The sequence below is a fragment of the Dioscorea cayenensis genome, chromosome 4 (genome assembly GCF_009730915.1).
Source record: "Dioscorea cayenensis subsp. rotundata cultivar TDr96_F1 chromosome 4, TDr96_F1_v2_PseudoChromosome.rev07_lg8_w22 25.fasta, whole genome shotgun sequence".
NCBI classification, from domain to species: Eukaryota; Viridiplantae; Streptophyta; class Magnoliopsida; order Dioscoreales; family Dioscoreaceae; genus Dioscorea; species Dioscorea cayenensis.
Window position 1 is genome coordinate 15,497,286 of NC_052474.1, and position 20,759 is coordinate 15,518,044.

The window sequence follows — 20,759 nt, forward strand, 5'->3', positions numbered from 1 at the left end:
CTGTTGGTATTATTAGTAAAAGCATTATTTTGGTGAGTTATACCGTGTATGTTGGTATATTCTTGTAGTATTGTGCAAACCTACTCACTGAGTAACTTTTGTTGCTAACCCCTCTTTTCTCTCCCTAGGTTTTTGCAAGCAATAGTGCGAGTATTAAAGAGGTGTGTTGGGCATCCACTATCTGTTTTCATTCAGTACCTCTTTCACATATGTTATCCTTGAGCATGTATATGTTGTAGTCGAGCATGGATCCATTAGTGTGTTTGAAACTCTAAAAGCATGGTTTGTATGTTTGTTTAATTTCTTGGAATCTCAGTTGTACTTGTGATCAGTGCAGTTCTTGAACTTTACTATCAAGTCATGTTGTTGATGCTTCCCTTGAGTACCTTTGACTTTTCCCTATTCTGTACTTGTTGTTTGAGGTGGTTGATATCCGGTATTTGGTCAGCTTTGCGGTGACTTGAGGGTTGAGTGGTGGAGTATCCCTTCTCGGGATTATCACGGCGGTTGTCGCATCCTAGGGCCCGCAGGTCGAGATGTGACAATACTGGTCTGGGAACTAGAGCAATAGCTAAGATGATGACTAGGAGAAAAAAAAGGCTAAAATGAAACATTAGACTCCTAGGCAAGGCTTTGAAAAGCTAGATTGAGGGTTAGAATTCCTTGGAAACCAATTAATGAGGCATCCAACGCTAGATAAATGTGACGAATGGACAACACCTCAACATAGGGGCATGCGGAAGGTAGTACCTTGAAACGATGCTTTATAGAAAAGACACACCCTACCTAGTCCAATCAACATGATGATGATTCAAGAATAGAAATAGCTCTACCATAGAAAAGTATAATCAATCAACTAACTCCATCTTGGTAATTAGATGAGAAATTAGCTCAATTTAACTTACTGGAAAATTGGCACCCATGTCACAGTAGGTCAAAGTGACGAATACTGAACCCAATCATACCCTAGGTAAATAACAACTCACTAATCCATCCTAGTAAGGAATAAGTAGGGTCAGAGATTGAAAGGCAAATTAAATAATATGAGGAAAATTTTCAGAAACATGGAATGATCAAACCCATGAACACGCAGAGTGATTTAGACCTATAAAACCAAATTGAAATGCTCAATATTTTTATCGAAGGAGGTTTAACATCTTAAGAAAACGAAACTAATACATGACCTTCTAATGGTGGAGAAGAAATTTCCTATGGCAAGGAGAGCTAACTGATTATCTAACTAAAGAGATAAACTCTCGCAAGGGACAAAATCTTACTAGGCTAAAGGTTGGAAACCTAAGTCGGAAAAGGTAGAGAGGACTACAAAAAGGGGATTATCATCATCGTTGAGGAAAGAGAAGTTACTAGAGATTAAATTTCCAAGACCTTGAGATCTTTTTTTTTTTCTTTTTGCTCATTTCTCCACATATTTCTAGAGATAAAAGGAATTATCATCACAATCAGGATTTGGACTTGCGCCCAATAAGAAAAAAAGGCAAGCTTACAAGAAATTTTGCTAATTTAACAAAATAAAATGAAATAAAAATATATACCTGATGAGAAGGCGCCATACTTCTTTAGTTACCATTTTATAACCAAAATATACGAGTCGGAGACAAAGACTTCAACCAATTTCATATCTTTATAAAAAGTTCTCTTAAATTCTTTCTTTTTTAAAAAAAAATCACAATAGTATACTTTCAAGTAGTGAGGTCTTTTATGGGATAAATATGCAACACAGATAAGCCAGGTACACCTCAACACGTATCCATGCATAACTCAAATTACAATTACGCCACGAAAACAATGCAGGCATTAGATACCAATCAGTACAAGGAATGAGGCGATACTCCACGGTCTTATACAATGTACAAACAGAAAAAAGTACTGTAGATACCATAGATATAGGTTACTGAATATGCAATCCAAAAAATCAAACCTTATGAACACATTACCAAAAGAAAAGCAAAGAAAACCTATGTAGTGGCTCTTACACTTCCAAATCACAGGTTTGGTAGACAAAATTCTCAAGGCTGATGCAGCTTTATTCTATTTATAACATGGAAGATGGGGCTGCTTTGCTTCCTCTTCAAAATCCCATCAATAGATTGTTTAAAGCCGAATGTATTCACAAACTTCATTGTAAATCAGTAGGATAGGAAGTCATCATTTGCTGTATGTGACCAGTACTCTTTGACAAGCTCCGCAAATAGAGACCCATCTGTTTTCATTAATTTCATCGGCTCATCATACTCTATTGTTTTCCCTGAAAGCAATAAAAGTTCATTGAATTAGAAATCCTTGTAACTCCTAGAGAAAATCAAAGACATAAGTCTGAAATTCATCCCTGTGACTAAGCTCAATTCTATAGGTTAGGATTGCCAAAGTCTAACTGTACTAAATTTAGAGGTTTGAAGCAGGCAATCATGAGTAGAGAAGGTTTATGATAAGTGATAACAGACCAATAACATTAAAATACTAGAAGGCAAGAATTTTTACAAACTAGATGAAGGATAACAAACAAATCAATCCTTCAATTTAACTCTTAAGCACACCTAAAGAATCACAGCAATCATACTTAGAAGAAAAAAGATAATCACACCTAAAACTATAGCAATAAGCTGAAAAAAATTTAAAAAAAATCATTGATTGATTTCCTAATAAAATTTGTATCTTTTATTTTATTTTAAAAGATCAACATTGACTTGACCACGGTTCGGTTCCGGTTCCAATACAATTCCGGTTCCAGTTTGGTCCTAAATAGTTTAGTTCTAATTAATTAAAATATATCAAAAAGTTATGATATATATTATTTTTTATATAAAAAATAAAAATAGAACTGGACCAAACGGTTCGGTTCCGGTTTGTTTCGGGTTCTGGTTTTCAACTCAAAAGAACCTTAACTAGAACCTTAAAGTTCCACTTCAAGGTTTTGGTTTGGAACCGGAAACCGGAACCGTTTTTAAGGTTCTAGTTTTGGTTCTGTTCCAATAGTGCCCGGTTCTGACTTGATTCTACAGTTCTAGATCAGCAGTTTTATTTAAGCAAAGTTTACTCTCAAATACGAAAGAATTACTTCAATTAAAACTTATCAAAACTTCTAAACTAATTGACAAACTCTACTTATGATAAAATTCAGAACAAATCCCATAAGATTTGACACATTTATGCATGCCAAAAGCTCAAATTACCAAAATACGCCTTAAAACTTGAATGCATAACATTAACTTTTAGACACCTCTAAACCTAAACCACACCAAATAATAATAGCAAACATATGTTCTGCATCATACTCCCGAGCTCAAGATGATCGACTTTAGTGAGTTAAAAGGAAGTTTTTACTTCTCAAAGAGATCAGTTGTTCAAATCATGACAAGAGAAGTGTCAATATCAGAGTCAACCAAATCTATAGCATAGTATGGATGGTTTTCATCATTTTTGTCTTCTTTATATCATAATGATTAATCATCTTGTTCTTATACAATAAGTATATAGTAAATTAGATCTTGTTAGACATAGGTATACCATATGCCATTTTCCACCGCATCTGAAATAAGCCCTTACTGTCGGATTCCTTTTTTAGTATTTATCTAGGGAACATATTTTTGGATTGTTAGGATATAATTAGCTTGAGGAAAAAAATTAGTGTTTTGATTTGATGGCTTTCACCAAGCATTTTAACAAATGATACCTTGGTTTGGCAAGAAATTTTTATGATTAATGTTTGTAGCTATTCCTTGATATCTTTAGCTACTTGAAAAGCATGATCTAAACTAAGTAATGTTTGTCAAAGTAATTTTCTCCCCATATCAAATCCTAAGCCTGATTTGTAGCTAATGTATGATGAGAGGCTTCAATTATTTGACTCTTGAGTTTTGAGTTCATCAAATCTTCATATGTATTCAATGACAGTTGTACTGCCTTGGTTTAAGTTGACAGTTGTTCACAAATTCGTTAATGGTAGTTAGATGGCGTGTGCTTTTCACAAAGTTTTGTTTTCATATCTATGTCCAAGAAGCGCTCGACCAAGTCTTCAAACATCAGATCAATCCCATGATACTTTTGCTAGCCTCATAAACTTCAACTTAGCAAATTGGCCTCTTCTTCCATCAGACATGTCATACCAATTAAATTATTCTTCAATTGCAAACAATCAATCAAAAGCTTGTAGGATGAAGTTTGCCATCAGAATCTGGTGCATTAAACTTCACTCTTTCGGTCATATATCTTATAGTATCTTGTAATTTATGGGCTCTCTTTCTAAAAAATTCTATGGTCCACTCTGTTAAAAAAACATGGGATACTTGACACAGTCCGTTAGTTCTAACCTCTTGCTCTTGCAAAATGAAGAGTCAGATTGTTGATCTATAACACCTCTCCTTTTAGTTCAATAGTCTTCTTGGCTTCATTATCAACTCCACTTGATTCTCCAATAAAATTAGTTGTAGAGTTGGTCATTATTTGGGATGCCTTTGATGCTACATCTTCCAAAAGAGCATTGAGATCATCCTTCTGTTCGGCCAATCTCAGTAACATCTTATCATGTTGAAGATCAGTTCACATCCTTTGATATATTTTTCCCGTGCAGGTAAACATTGTGCCAGATCTTGATCAAAAACTGATGCAGGATAGGTTAGTGAATTACAACTAGGGTTGCAAATGAAACAAGCCGCCCGCCAGCTGTTCGTCGAAACTCAATTTGAAAAATACTTAGCCATTAAGTAAATGAGCCGAGCTCAATCTTGACATTTGAGCTTGAATAATTAATCGAGCCGAGCTCAAGCCATATACTGCTCGGCTCAGCTCGGTTAAGGCTCGCAAGCCTAGAAACGAGCCTTCTGAACAAGCTTGTTGATGAGACTCCCTAACGAGCTTGCTGATGATGAGCCTACTTAACGAGCTTGTTGACGAACGGCACGAACCTACTAATGAGTAGGTTAAAAAAGCCTAATAGTAAGCTTACTTGTGAGCCACTAAACGAGCCTACTATATAGCAAGGCTATAAATGAACTAATGTGTTAGTTAAAAGCCCAAAGGCTCTGGACATTTAGGGCTCGGTTTGCTTATTAAGGTGATTTCTAAGCTCACAAGGTAGACAAGCGGAACTTGAACACCACTACGCTTGGCTTGTTAAGGCTCGTGAACCACTCATTTATAGTATTATTAAAAGCTCGTTTATAAGAATCGTTAAGATGCTCATTTATATTATCGTTAACAAGCTCATTTATAATACAAGAATTATCTATAATACCAGTCATAAGCTCATTTATATAAAAGTATTTATAGAATTGTTTATAGTAATATTAAATGGTTATTTATGGGGATCATTAATAATAATCTGTTACAAAAATATTACACGTCATTTTAGTATAAATTTAATCAAAAGATAAGATTAATTTATAAGTTTTATTATAAGAAGGTTAATATATTTTTTTAAACAATATATGTTTTAAAATAAAAAAATAATGTATTATTTATGAAAAAAATGACTGAGCTTTATCAAGCTAATGAGCAAAATCTGAGCCTCAAATTTTTATGAAGCTCTAAGTATGCTCGAAGTATGCAGTATGCTCAAGCTAGGCTCGGGCTCGTGTGAAACTCAAGCTCAACCCAGGATTGGTTAAAGTAGCCTCAAGCTTGGCTCGAGCTCGGTTAAAATAGAGGCAAGCCAAGCTTGAGCATGGCCAAGCTCGCCTCGGTTCATTTGAAGCCTTAAACACAACTAGCTAGGATTTCTAGGCAAACAGACTTATGAAGCTAGGTAATCACAATTAAAATAAACAAATTAATTAACTGATTAAAAAATCACAATTCAAAATGTAGCATTAAGGTAAGAATCCTAAGAATGATTCAACGATTGATTTCCTAAGAAGATTTCTCTCTCTTCTACAAAAATTAGAGATCTTATTAAGCAACTTATGATTTCAAACATGATAAGAATTATTTAAACTACAACTTATATAGCTTGCAGACTTCCCAAGAAACTCAACATACAATAAAATTTGAAACAAACCTACCACATTTGCATACTTATGCAGACCAAAAACGTAGATTATCAAATATCTCTAACACAGACGCACATATCATCTTGATTTTTAGACAACTTCTAAACCTGAAAATATTATTAGACAAGACTTTTTACAAACTATAACATGTGAGAGCCTGTTTGTCAATGTGAGATTATTGATCATGTCTAACAAAATCAAAGACATTCTTGTTACAATATGATTAAGACAAAGTTGACATTATGGCACACATGATAACATGTTAAGCGACAAGGAGTATGAGTAAAATAAACTCATACCAAAACCTAGCATGGCAAACATTTTGTAGCTGGCCAGAAACCAGAAAGGTCACAAGAGTATGGTAATAGGATATGGTTGACTATCATATTGAAGAAGTCCAACTCAAGCAGTCAAGCTATTAAGTATGCCCATGCCTATTAAACCATGTGCAAACTTAATTAAGTTGACAAAGATTTATCATGGGATTTATCATGATTAGCAAGGGAATGGACCAACTAACTTCTTCAAGGACAATGCAAGATTGTGATAATAGAAATCTGATCAAAATTGCAATAAGATAGATGACAGCATCACTAGGTGAAAATTTGATATCCCTCACAGTAGGAAACTAAAAAAAATGTCTACAAGCAAAAAACCGAAATAAGTCATCACGGACATCTACTTTAGTTCATTGAAATTGCAAGCCCATTCAACCCAAATAGTAAAAAAGAAAAATCAAAACTCTTCTGACCTTTAACAACCAACTACCTACCACATGTGATTAGCAAGGTGCATCCAAGAACAATGCGATTTAACAGAAAATTCTAAAAATGTGAAATTGGTTGTGATTGAAGCAAGGAGTCTTGGATGAAAAATCAAGAAAATATAAAGGCAATTCACATCAAAAGCTGTTAAAGAATGGACAGAGAGAATGGTGATGCTTGTCCAATTATAATTTAACCATTAACTTATTAAAATATTAGTTTACTGTTCATGTAATAAGTATAAGATTACATATCTCTGCCAGTACCCTTCTCTTGGTGTCTTTTATCAACTAAAGATTTAATTCTTAAACTTTTAGAATGTAAACTTAATGCTAAATTATTGTGATAAGGCTACATAGCTTAGCATGACCATGTGTGTGAAACAGCATAAGTAATGGTTTAAGTTAAACATGATGCGGAGTACGTGCGCGCAAAATTTGATTGCATATTTTGTTCTTAAACTGGCATACTATCAAAGGACACAGAGAAAGGAGTGAAACTCACCATCAGCAATAGCAAGCACCCTTGTGCAGTCCATCACTGTTGGAATCCTATGTGCAACTGTAATAACTGTGCAATCTGCAAATTCTGTTCGAATAGTCTTTTGAAGGATAGCATCTGTCGCATTATCAATGGATGCAGTAGCTTCATCAAGAACTAATATCCGACTTTTTCTTAGTAGGGCTCGCCCCAAACAAAACAACTGCCGTTGCCCCATGCTCCAGTTTGAACCATCTTCTACGACTGAATTAAACAGTTAATAACAAGCATGCCCAATTTATCAAAGGTTCACAGTAAATGAAAACAAGATAGAAGTAAAGTGCACAGGAAACCTTACCCAGTGAGTCCAAACCCTCTTCCTTGTCTTGTACAGCTTCCTTTAGCTGGCATTTCTCCAAAACCTGTAAAATAAGTGAAAAAAATTATTATATCATCAACGGTAGTGATAAAATAGGCAAAAATAAAATATAATATTAACAATAATAACAACAACAATAATAACCATATCAAGAATGCCTGCACAAAAGAGTTCCCAAAAGGTCCAGTCCCAAAATTAATACCATATATCTAAAAGCTTCAATTTGTCCAAAAACCAATCATTTCATGTAGGCATCCAAACAAACATAAAACAAATAGTCTAATAGAAATCCCAAACACATTTGTGAGGCTCATCTCTTGATAAGGATTAGGTGTCGTTTATTTAGAGGTAGTAACTAAATAATTGCTATAACTATTATATTACAGATGCACCTAAAAAAAAATTATTCCTTCTACAATTCCAGGTTAGTAAATAATACCTCCCATATCTGCCGATCTGTATGCTGTCCTAAAGGGTCCAAATTGAATCTGATTGATCCATTAAATAGTGTTGGATCTTGAGGAATGATTCCGAAACGTGACCTAAGATCATGGAGTCCAATTATTGCAATGTCAATATCATCTATAATAATTCTTCCTCCAACTGGTTCAACAAGGCGAAACAACGCACTTATTAGCGTTGTTTTCCCACTTCCAGTCCGTCCAACTATTCCAATCTTGTGCCCCCCTTCAAATGTGCAGTTAATTCCCTGAAGAACAAGGGGAGTATCCGGTCTATATTGTATCTGTTTTACAGAGGTTTATTAGAATCACAAGCTTTCTGCCTAGTAGATTTAAAATAATTTGTAGGATGTAAGAAACAAGATATAATAAGATCTACCTTCAAATCCAGGAGTTCTACTTTACCAATAGCAGGCCAAGTAGGTGGAGGTCGATTGGCTTCAATCACTTCTGGGGACTCACTCGATATGTGCATGTATTGATTTAGCCTTTCTACAGAGATGATGTAATTTGCCAGTGTGCATTGATTTTGACTTGAGAAGACGAGAGACATATTTAGTGAAAAGCCATATGACAATGCCATTCCCACAAATCCTGCATTTAAAATATGAAGCCAGGTATTTAATATTAGAAAAATCCTGCATCAAATGAAAATGTAAAACCCAAAAGAGATGCATGATAAAAGGGAACAAAGTGGCATCAAGTCATAAAAGAATGAATCATTGTGTCCCCATGCTAACATAAGGCCAGCTCTCATGCAAAATTGAGGGAAAGCTAAGTACATCTTTATATCGCTAACTTTACTATTGTATCTAATTATACCAATGGAAGTAGGTCATATTTGTCTGTAATATAAAAAAAAACACTTAATATTTAAGTATATAAATCCTGAGTAAGGAACCCATACACAATCTTTAAAAATAATATAGCACAAAATGACTCTCAGGTGTTTGTATGTATTACTAATTAATTTTGCATTGAGAAGACAAAAAAGACATTGAATTATAACCGCATAAAATTGTTTCCTGTCTATATCCTTAAGCAATTATGGTTTTCTCAATTAGATAAGCAGTCAAAATCTTATTCTTAGATAAAGGCATCTGGTAGATTAAAATGCCACATCTCATGCATATAAGCACAAATAAGTTGAGGTCAAACTCTTTGAAACAGGAAAAAAATTCTTTGTCCAAGCCAGATAGAATGTACAAAAAAATAAATAAATAAACTGGATTTCATCATAAGTGCTATACTAAAAGCATTCTGCACATGGCCTAGTTAAATAATGCTCCAACAAATGTCAAAGTGTCTAGCTAATAAGATTTAGAGAAGAAAACTGAAACAAGAACAAAATTAAGGAAAACTGGGAAACGGTTCTAGAATCTTTTGACCCATATCATTCTTGAATCTATCCAAACTGTAATATTCCCATCTACTATATATCACAAAATTTAACTATTAAAGTAAAATCTACAATTTAAATATTTTAATTAATGAGAAATAAAGAATCTGTATTTTAAAATATCTTGCATTGTTTGGCTCTGATGGAGAGAAGAACCTATAATTAGCTTCGGGAAATTTCCAAAAACAGATTCTTCCCCAACTAACGAAGAGATCTTGCCGTGACTATGGGGTCGCTTCTGTAACTGGATAACCAGGAAACTTATCTCCCACCCTTCCTCTATAGGCCAAGTCTGAATCCATAATGATGGACTAGTTGCGGATATATCACACAGAGCAATGGGGACTTGGACATCATTTTCCAAATGGAACTGTTTTGCTAGAGGGGACAGCAGCGGCCATGCATTGATTATTGCATGTGTTGTTTTGATGCATTTGCCAGCTATCTTTCCATTATTTACAATTGTTTCCTACTATCTACAATCATTTTATTTTTGAAGAAAATGAAAGGAAAACTAGCAAATTGTTCATGAATGAAGGACTATAAGCAATAAACAACTCACCAGAATTTAATGTTCCTGGAGGAAGCAAAGCCATAACAAGGGCTGATGTAGAAAGAACAGCAGCACCCATGGTCTCTAATCGTTGTATCAACCATTCACTTGCTGCAAAATTGTGGAAGAATGGGCTAGCATTCTTGTCAATGAGCTCCAGATTTTTGGCAAAGAACCTATCTTCCACTTCGAAAGCTCTTATTGTTATTGCGCCTGATACAGTTTCAGCTAGATGGTTAGCCACAAGAGATTTTGTCGTGCCATTGATCCGCATCAACTCTTTTGAAGAAGCTAAGTAATACCCCTGTTACATTAAAAAAAGCATGATACCATGATTACATATTTAAGATAAAATAAGAACAACATATTGATTGAAAATCAACTGCATCATATCTTCGTGGATGCAGATGTTACCTGTAGCCGGATGGTCAGATAGACCATTGGAATAGAAACAAATAAGACTTGCCAGGTAACAACAGCCAAGACCACAAGATTGCTGTATACATTCATGGCAGCACTGATGCTAAAGATCAAACTGAATGGAACATCAAGGTCAACTATACTCAGATCAGAAGAAACCTGTTTCAGAGTGATAAAAAGTAAGAATCGGTCTTGCGATGGCAGATACTTCCCGAGGACTCACTGAAAGAAAAATAGCAACTAATTTCTTTGAGGTTACTCACCCTACTCAGTATCCTACCCAAAGGAGTAGAGTCAAAGAATGACATTGGTGCACGGAACAATGAGTTAAGAAGCTGAGTGTACAAAGATTTTGATGATTGGAGTCCCAACACAACCACAAATACAGACCTAGACAGCAAGAAGATGGCAGTGCTACAACCAATTGCTAGGTACACTGAGATTAAATGCAATGTGCTGATGTCAGGATTTTGAACATTGGTGGCCATCCAAGAGTTCTGTGAAATCTGCCCAGCTATGAATATTACATGAGAAAGAGCAGCCAGTGAGGAATACAAGAAGCCCTTATTCTGATTGAGGTATTGCAAATACGGTCTTAAACCTGTATCTCCCTTCTCTCTCTCCTCTTTCTTTATTAGTTGGTCCACACCTGCTAATTTCACCTTGTTTTGCTGTCGGTTCTTGTAGGCATTTTTAATCTCTCTGCGGGATGCCTCATTTCTTTTATGGGAGACAGCATCTTCATGTCTTCCAGAACCAGCAGTGTCTTTATGCGCATTGACAAGGTCCTGAAATTCTTTGCTTGTAGTTAAGAGTTCACGATAAGGAGCAGCACGCAGAACTTCCCCACCTGACAATAACTGAAAGCAACAGACTCGTGTAAAATTGCCTTCAGACAACAATATTATTGTCTTGATCTAATTTTGACAACTGAGTGATTTGCAGTACAATAAAACAAAATAAAAGGAAGAAAAACTTGGCATAGATCAGAGTAAACTTTAAACTGTTCTTTGGAATATAACACATTAGGAAGACCAATCTGGATAAGGATGGCATTTCATGGGTTTCATGGTAACTATCTTGAAGGGGGCATTTGGTTCTAATAAAACAAATTTAAGACAAGTCCTAGCTAACAATGTCATTAAAGGAGTTCAAAACATTAATGGAATATAAAAATCAAACTATTATGAAAGCACACTCAACTCTAGAAAAAGAAAGATAGGAAAAAATCATCTATAAAATACCAAAATAGAATTGAAGGCAGGAAGGAAATCCACTTGGTGGGTTACCAACAGGACCGTCTTTGTTGACAAAGCCCCCATGACATATTCCTGCATATAGCCAGCCATATTCTTAAAAGCAATTAAAAATAATCATATTTTGGTTGCATCTCAAAGTAAGCATTACATTGTACAGGCTAGTGGCTGTATGGGCATCAACAGCACTGAAAGGATCATCCAGCAGATATATATCTGCATCTTTATAGAGAGCACGAGCTAATTGAATGCGCTGCTTTTGGCCACCACTGAGATTCACCCCTCTTTCTCCAATTTCAGTAAGATCGCCAAAGGGTAACATCTCAAGATCTTTAACCAACGAACACTTTTCTAGTGTTTCCTGATATCTTTGTCTATCCATGGTGGATCCAAAAAGAATGTTCTCTTGAACAGTTCCTGTCTGAATCCAAGCTGTTTGAGAAACATATGCCACTTTTCCACAAACTTGAAGCTGCAAATTCAGAGAAGAATGGCAAGCAAATCATTAAGAATTACACATATCACACAGTAAACAGAAGTAGATGACCCACAGAAAGAATTCACAAGAGTCAAATATAAGAGAAGATGGGATTCAAGAGGTTTAGAGTGGTTTTAGTTTAAACATAACAAGTTATAGCATTCTTTGGTTTTAGAAGCACTGGACCATATCCAAACTTTTAGTGAGAACACTTGTGCAAATGCATAATGAGATGTTCAAGCAAGAATACAAGTGCGCACCATGAGTAATAAAATTTTACTAAGAGTGACTTTGAGGGATGTAAACTTCACAGCATTTGAACTATAACCAATAAATATTAGTTCAGGTTGTGCTTGCAAGCAAATTATAAACATCAAATAGGTAAGACACAACTCTTTACTAACATGAGGATAAGAAACGGAATAGCTCCTGCTATTATCTCAGTATTTATTTGCAGCAATCAATTATATTGAGTCAAAATAAAAACCTGTTAATATCAATCAAAACAAATTTTTGTGGCAATAAAGATAAGTTGTTATATATATTGTGCATGAAGCAATTTGCAACACATACTGGCACAGTATAGAGTATGATTGTCTGGTAATAGAAAAAATAAGAAAAAAATGGATGGACACTTCACATTCAATCAAGGATATGCTTTTCTACATTCTCCTAACAGAAAAGGTAGCAAAATACTTACCATGCCTTCTGTATATGGAATCTCCCCCAGAATTGCAGCCAAAAGAGTTGATTTTCCTGACCCAACCTCACCACAAATTGCTAACTTCTCCGCATGTTTAACATGTAGGTTTATGTTCCTCAAAGTGGGCTTTGATGGATTTCCCTCCCAGGAGAAATTAGCTGACTTTATAATAATTGGGTGCTTTAAGTCTAACCTCCTCCTAGAATGCCCATTTTGCAACTCAGCTGCATCAAGAAATTTGGCAATTCGTGCAAATGCAACTTTTGCCTGAATTACAGCACCAATAACATCAGGTATTGATCTGACAGGGTCTTGAACAAGTCTTAATGTTGCCACAAAAGTGAAGACATTGCTAGGATAAAGAGGGATATCAACAAGGTAGCATGTCAAGAAAGTAGCAGCAGAGACAAATACTGGAGAGGACCAAAAGAGGAAACTATTGTATGCTCTCTGCAGCTGAAAAGCTGACAGCCACTTACATTCCACCATCCGCATCTTTTCTATCACCTTCCTGAAGTGTATTTCCCAAGCATAAAGTTTCAGCACTTTCATATTAATGAGAGCCTCTGACATAGCCTTAAGCCTCACATCCTGAGCTTCCATAAGCCTTGTCTGAAACTTGTGCTGTAGCTTGGCCACAGGAACATTGCAAAGCACAGTCAGTACAATGACAACCATAGCTGAGATTGTGGCCAGACCCACAGCATGGTAAAGAATCACCAGAGCAATGCCAAGTTGTAGACTTGTTGTCCACATCTGATGAAACCAGACTGGGAATTCTCCTATCCTATAAGCATCCACAGTCACGTAGTTCATGATCTCCCCAGATGAATGGATCAGTTTGGCTGAATTTGAAAGCCTCAATTGCTTCTGATAAACAGCTGCTGACAACAAAGACCTCACTCTCAGCCCCAACAGTCGAGTGCGGAAATACCACTGCCTCTGGGATAAAGATTCCAAACATTTCACCAAGAACATCCCCAAGGCCAGAACATAACCTTCATTCTTAAAAGTTCCCTTGCCCACTGACACTTTGATGAAAGCATTGAGAAGCATAGGACCAGCTGACAAAGTTAGCACCCTAAGCATTGCAAAAAACCCAGAGACTAAAATATCAGCTTGATGGCAATAGACTATTGCCCATAAAAAAGACGGTGAATCAATTTGATTATCCACCTTTTGTCTGTTCAGTTGTTCAAGAAACAAAGAATAACGGCTCTCTGCTCGATCAACCTGTCCCATCTGAGGAACATCTTTCTCTTCCAAGGGCTTGACATAACCTTTCTTCATCAATGGATTTAACCACCAAAATGTCATTTTGCTAAGGAATCCAGCATTTGCAAAAGGGGTCACATGATCGTTAGAATCAAATGAATCAGCAACAAATTCACCAGTTAAAAGTGTATACAGAGAACTATTGATGCCCCGGCAATCTTCTGCATCTTTGGTCCCTTTTAATGCACAAAGCAGAAGTAAAATAGCCCCTGGTAGTGAAAGCACATCTAAAACAATCCTGATAGATGTCTTTTTCTCAACAAGGATGCCTAATATAGAGGATGTGCAGAGAAATCCAGCAAATACACCAGCAAACCCAATCCATATTCTGATAAAAACCTCTCCTAGCTGCTTGCTCCTTATACTTGCCACTAAGCTCATAAGCAACCAGATAAAACCCTGAGATAACACTACAAGCCACCAATGCAGAGGGAAAAACCCAGTTCCATTCTTTAATTTTTCTTCAAGCATCCAAACCCCAAGGCTTAAATAAGCCACTCCCATGCAGAAGTTGAAGACCATAGAAGAAATATGCAAAGAACTAGATAAACCAAAGATTGAGTGAAGGCTTATCATTCTTGTTGACAACTTGCGAGCAAAATTCAGAAAGAATGTCAGGAAGAGAACCACATTGATGGAGATAACCAGGAAATGATTAGTGCAAGTGTTGGCATACAGGAATCCGCCAAGGCCACAAGTATCTCCACCATAATAAGAGCAAATTGATCCACCACAAAAAGCCATTCGAGCGCCTAATCAGATACATAAAAATGTTTAATTGAATGAAAGGTAACAAACTCAAGTAAGCAAAGCACAGCTCAGGCTTACGTAAGACGGCATCCATTGCTTCGGAAGGTTGATTTTAAGAAGCTTCTCGTAATAAAAATCCTAGAAGTCAACGATTTCCCGTAAGTAAAAGTAAAATTATTGCAATATTATGGAACAAATTTTATGCGTTAAATTTCTTTGTAACTAAACTGCATTCGTATGATTTCATAGCCGTCCCCAAGCAAACTATGATACCTAGTGACACCTTTGATTCCACTAATCAGGGCTTTCAATTTCTACGATGGAGAGGTTTCCAATTGAATTGAGCACATTTCATGACCACATTAATAGGCACAAATGCCAAAAAATTTCACAAGCTGTAAATATGTAGCATGTTTTGTGCTGGATATTTTATATCAATTTAAAAACATGCATAATATGCAAAAATTAAAAGGGAAAAAGGAAAGATATATATATATATATATTCCTTTCACAACTTTGATGAGATGACACACAAACACGCACACATTGAATAACACAATTTGCATCAATCTTTAAAAAAGGATTTAAAAACTCTTTGACTAGTGATTATACCTTAAGACATGCAAAATTTGGTGGCTATCGAATCATTTTTCTCCTGTTTGCAAGAACTTCAATGGAGAACGGCTATAGAAACTTTCTCCAAAGTATAGCATTCAACATACAGTCAAGCCATCACCTTTAAATAATGGATTGATCAACCAGTCATCTTCAAGATGTTCAGAGTACACAAACAAATAAAAAAATTTCTTGGGTTTGGAGTCAATCCAGAAGATGCAGAATAGGGCTTACAAAATAAAGTTTGACAATCATATAAATTTTACAGACAAACTGGTAATAAAACATCCTCATTCACTAGACCTTTTCAATTCCAAATTTCTTATAGAAAAAATGGCGTCAAACAATAGAATGGACGATAAGAAAATTATTGATAATATAGCAAAAAATAAATAACAGTAAAACTCACTCAAAGAAACCCAATTGTCACTGTTAGTTTTAAACAATCTGCTAGATGCAACTTTCAAAAGTCGTGCGATCGAAAACCTAAGAATCAGAAAACATAAAAGTAAAGCATTATCTTTGAAAAACAGAGAACGAAAACAAAAGCCTGTTATCTAGCTCATTACCAGCCACAGAGAATGCATAAAAGCAAAATAAAGAAAGGGGAAAAAAACCATCCTTACACAGTGGAGAGTGATGCTCACCTTGGTGTTGCGATGCAAGGCAAATCTGCAACACACTCAAATCCAGAGAAAGAAAGAGATACAAATGGAGTGAAGGAGGCCAATAATTGTTGACAGAGTGAAAATGGAATTGAATAAGAACGGATCGGTCCGTATGGTGGGAAGGGAGGAGGGAAAGGGCATGAAGGAACTGTGAGGGAATGCACAAGAAAAGCGAGTTCCTCGCGGGATGTGATGAAGGTATCGTTCGAGGGTGATTCCTTCCAGGCCAGCGCCATGCCTTCTGCCAAAATAGGCCGGACTGCAGGGCAAGTACGGAGATGGCCGTGGGGAGCAATAGATACGATTGGAGCTGTTTCTAATCTGCTACTCTTGCTCTTTCTCGCTCTCTTGGCTTTGTTTTCTTTTATTGCTCTCCGTGATCGGCGCTTGCCTGCTTCTGGTTACCATTTCGCTCTCGATAATCTCATAGAGAGAAATATTTTTTAATTAAGGATAATTTCTATCTAAAATATCAGAGAATTAAATCTTATTATTAATAGTAATAATTTTATAAAAAAATTCCCTACCAACAGGAGCTATTTCATGTTAGTCTTTTATGTTAAATAATATTAAAATAACCTTAAAACCATTTTATTTACACATAAGTACCAGTTGGCCCTTTGAATAGTTCGCTAAATTTACAATCTGTCAATTACCACGAAAAATTACATTGTTGTTCATGTCCTTTGGTAATATTTAAATTATGAGAAAGTGAAATATATTAATTGTTGATTTTTAAATTCTGAGAAATTGATATATATTCATTGTTGATGCATAATATTGTTCATCTTTCTTGTTGTGTGAGGAGTGAAAGAAAGTGTAGTCTTCATTTTCTTTACGATGAATCAAAAGAGGATAATGGTGGTGGTGCGGGTGGAACTAGCAATGGCGCTAGTGGATGATAAGAGTGGTGGTAGTTGTAGCCATAGTGGTGGTGGCAAATGGTAATAAAATGACTAAGAAGAAAAAGAAAAATAACAAGAAAAAGAAAAAGATGAATGAATGAAAAAATAATAGTAGAAAATAGTTAAAAAAAAATTTTAATATTTGAACCTCTTAGCTAGTAGTTTGGCACCATTAGCTTGCAGGTTGATATCACTACCTAGCTATTTGGTGTAGTGGCAATGTGGGGCTACTATGCTGAACTGTTGGGTAATGGATCTAACTTACTATACAGTTGCCTTGACAGGATAGAATATAATGCAGTCTCTCACCATCATCACCATCACCAGCATCTTCTTCTTCATTCTCCTCATTGTGTGACAATGAGGAGGTAAGGGAAATGTGGTGTTTGTTATTTCCAACCACACTTCCTTTTCCTCCTCACACAACAAGGACAAAAAAGAAGGAGAAGGAGGAGGAGAGAGAAGGAGAAGAAGAAAAAGATGATGATGATGATCAAAAATGAAGAAAACAATACTATAAAATGAAATAAGAGATTAAAGTTAAATTTTTTGTATATTTGAATCTTAGTAGGTGGGCACCAATATACAGAATTGTGAGGATTGATAAGATTTGGAGAGAAAGATTGTATGTCTCATTGAACAAGAACCATGGAATAATAATACATTTTATACATGATTCTTACAATTTATCCACCAAAAATATAATGCTAACTAAAATAAAGTATACACAAAATCACACAAACACAATCTTTTGCTTAATCAAATATTCTATTCCTTAATAGTCCCTCTCAAGTTGGGGCGTGAAGATCTCAAATACCCAACTTGCTTGAAAGAAAATGAAAATGTTGCTGGCCTAAAGCTTTGGTGAAAATGTTTGCTAATTACATTTTTGATGATACATAACGCAAGATGATATGACCTTTCTACAATTGGTCACAAATGAAATGATAGTCAATCTCGATATGTTTAGTTTCACTCATGAAAGACGGTATTCATCACGATTTGAAGAGCTGCCAGATTGTCACAATATACAGCTCAATATGAGTAATTCTTATATTAGCAAGGAAAGATTGCAACCATATTATCTCACTAGTTATCGTGGCCAATGATCTATATTCTAATTTAGCTGAAGATTGTGATACTACACTTTACTTCTTTGTCTTCCATGAAACTTGAGTGTTTCCAAGCATAATGAAATACCCAGTAGTCTATCATCGTATGAGTGGGCAATTGGCTCAATCCGAGTAACAATAAGATCGTAATCTTAAATCACTATGAGCCCATAAGAAAATGTCTTGACCCGGTCGACCCTTCAAAGAATGAACTACCTTGATAACCATATCCATATGTTCTTACCTGGGTCTCTATGAAAATTGTGTCATGACATGAATAACATAAGAAATATCTGGATGTGTGATCATGAGCCCTACTAGACATCTATAAATTGATGGGTCATCTAATTCCTCCCGAGTAGGCGAACTATGTTGATAGTTGATGAGTGTATAATATATTCGTGTATTTCATATCATTTTGTACACTCAATCAGCATGTATTAGAACCATATTGTGGAATTCAATGCTAAATGCAGTGTCTTTTGCATTAACAGGCTTAGGACAATGCTTCAAGATGAGAGAGACCCAAAGAAAGCATTTCAGACCTCAAATGATGAAGTTGGAGCTCTCTCGATATCATTAAAACAATTACAAGGCAAACTGGGTGGCTTACGGGCAGCTTATGGCTAACCTTACGGCAGTAAGTGAATTCTAGAGAACCTTGCCGGCATACTTATGTCTGTAAGAGGGATGTAGAGTCAATTCAGAGGACCTTATGGGTAAGGCTTACGCTTATAAGGATGCCAGTAAGGACCATCCAAAGGAGCTTACAACCACATCATACGCCCGTAAGGGCGGTTATAAGAAGCAAAATAGTGAAGTTTACGTTCCAATGCTTACAGCTGTAAAAGGGACAGCAACACATACAGAAGACCTTACGGATGTGACTTATGGCCGTAAGTATCCCCGTAAGGCTTGCGACCATCTCCTCCATGATTACCAAGAAGGAATTCGTTGCAATACAAGAATGAAGGAGTTAAACACATATGGTAATCATAATCAGAAAGGTTCATAATGATCTCTCATTCGTATTCAATTGAACTATGATGTGGGGTCACGAGGCTGGCTAAGTGTCATCTACGTCCTTTGGTACCCTCCCATTGGCAATCAAAATAAACCTAGGGAGCCACGCTTAAAGGGATTAATAATCAGTCTCATTTTGAGCGCAAGGGTAAAATTGCCAATTTATATTTTTACTTCATGGGATAAGTGAAATTGTAAATTGATCTTAGCGTTTTGTCTTAAGTTTAAATTTTGATTAAAATTTGATGGAGTCAAATAATTAATCAATATTATAAGGACTTAAAGACAAAAGTGGTTTTAGTTATATTAGGACTCATATTTGTAATAGAACTTCAATGATAATATTTATCATGTTATGAAGTTTTATATTTGAATCGTACTTCATAATAATATAATATTTATCATATTTTATGAAGTCTCTATAAATATGACTCCTCCTAACCCTAGAGGAATCAATTAATTTTCTGGTGAGAAAAATCCCCAAGCTCTCTCTCTCCCTCTCTAACCCTAGCCTCTATTTAAAGAAGAAGAGGAGATTGTTTCTCAATTCCAGTATGTGATCTAGATGTATGGGACTTTCATTTGGCGCTATGAGATCTACGATAATCTAAGGAACAAATTCATCACATCAAAGGAAAGGTTTTTGAACATCCAAAGGTAATTTTTTCTGAACCTTTCAATTAAAATAGAGTATTCATTAAAGCAATTAGATCATATCGCAATTTTATTCTTACTTCCGCATGCCTCTGATGGTAATATATATTTTTGCGATATTTACTAACAGTGACAGCAACTAAAAATTTTTATGTATAGGAGAAAATCTATCATATGTGACATAATTAGTGAGTGAATAGGGCATACCTGAGGAGTCATCATGTAACAGGAGAGACCTTGGAGGGTCTAATTGTCTCAAATTGGTTTTATTAAAAACATCTACTTCAAACATCACCCCAACTTTGTTCCCATGTGAGCAAATAGCCGGTACCTTAATTACCGCTGTTGTGTTGACTACATAGTCCCACAACCATCCTGGTGTTTATGTAGCCCATCTTACATGCCCAAAGCTTTGTGAGCCAACTTCTCTCATCACAACCGCACCATTACTCCCCCTCTCCTCATGCTCATTGCCAATGTGATGGGATTCCTCCAAACACCAAACATCATCATTGAAATAGATCCTCTTTGGTTAATGGGTCAACTTTGTTTCCGCTCATCTTGTTGAAAAGGAAAGACTTGCTCTTCAAATATCATATCTCTTGACATAAATATCTTCTTTGTTTCTAGATCATAGCTAGCCACCCTTTTTTCCCATACGGATAGCCAAGGAATATACATCTCCTTTATCTCAGGCTAAATTTATCTTTTTCATATGGATTATTTTGGACGTAACACCAACATCCAAAAACTTGTACATGATTATAAGATGGCTTCTTTCCATGCAAAAACTCATGTGGCGACTTTCCACTAAGTCTTATGGTAGGTGTTTTATTAATTAGTTGTACCAATGCCAACA

At 35.7% G+C, this 20,759-nt stretch overlaps 1 protein-coding gene across 1 annotated transcript; it reads right to left on the bottom strand.

Moving 5' to 3' along the window:
* Positions 1-1,867: 1,867 nt before the first annotated feature.
* LOC120258328 (ABC transporter C family member 10-like) lies at positions 1,868-16,632 on the bottom strand. The gene is made up of 14 exons (XM_039265702.1): positions 16,186-16,632; positions 15,002-15,061; positions 14,850-14,925; positions 12,896-14,761; positions 11,869-12,189; positions 11,706-11,792; positions 10,725-11,321; positions 10,456-10,620; positions 10,051-10,345; positions 8,469-8,683; positions 8,068-8,373; positions 7,608-7,671; positions 7,274-7,513; positions 1,868-2,266 (listed from the first exon to the last, which is right to left on the bottom strand). Exons 1-14 carry the CDS (start codon positions 16,440-16,442, stop codon positions 2,148-2,150), a joined length of 4,668 nt encoding a protein of 1,555 aa, XP_039121636.1. The 5' UTR covers positions 16,443-16,632; the 3' UTR covers positions 1,868-2,147.
* Between the last annotated feature and the right edge of the window lie 4,127 nt (positions 16,633-20,759).

Coding starts and splice junctions, on each gene's coding strand:
- LOC120258328 (XM_039265702.1), bottom strand. CDS start 16,442: ATGGCGCTGGCCTGGAAGGAATCACCCTCGAACGATACCTTCATCACA. Junction 11,322..11,705: donor CTGCCTTCAATTCTATTTTG/GTATTTTATAGA, acceptor TGTTGCTTTCAG/TTATTGTCAGGTGGGGAAGT. Junction 8,684..10,050: donor TCCAGGAACATTAAATTCTG/GTGAGTTGTTTA, acceptor TTTTAAATGCAG/GATTTGTGGGAATGGCATTG.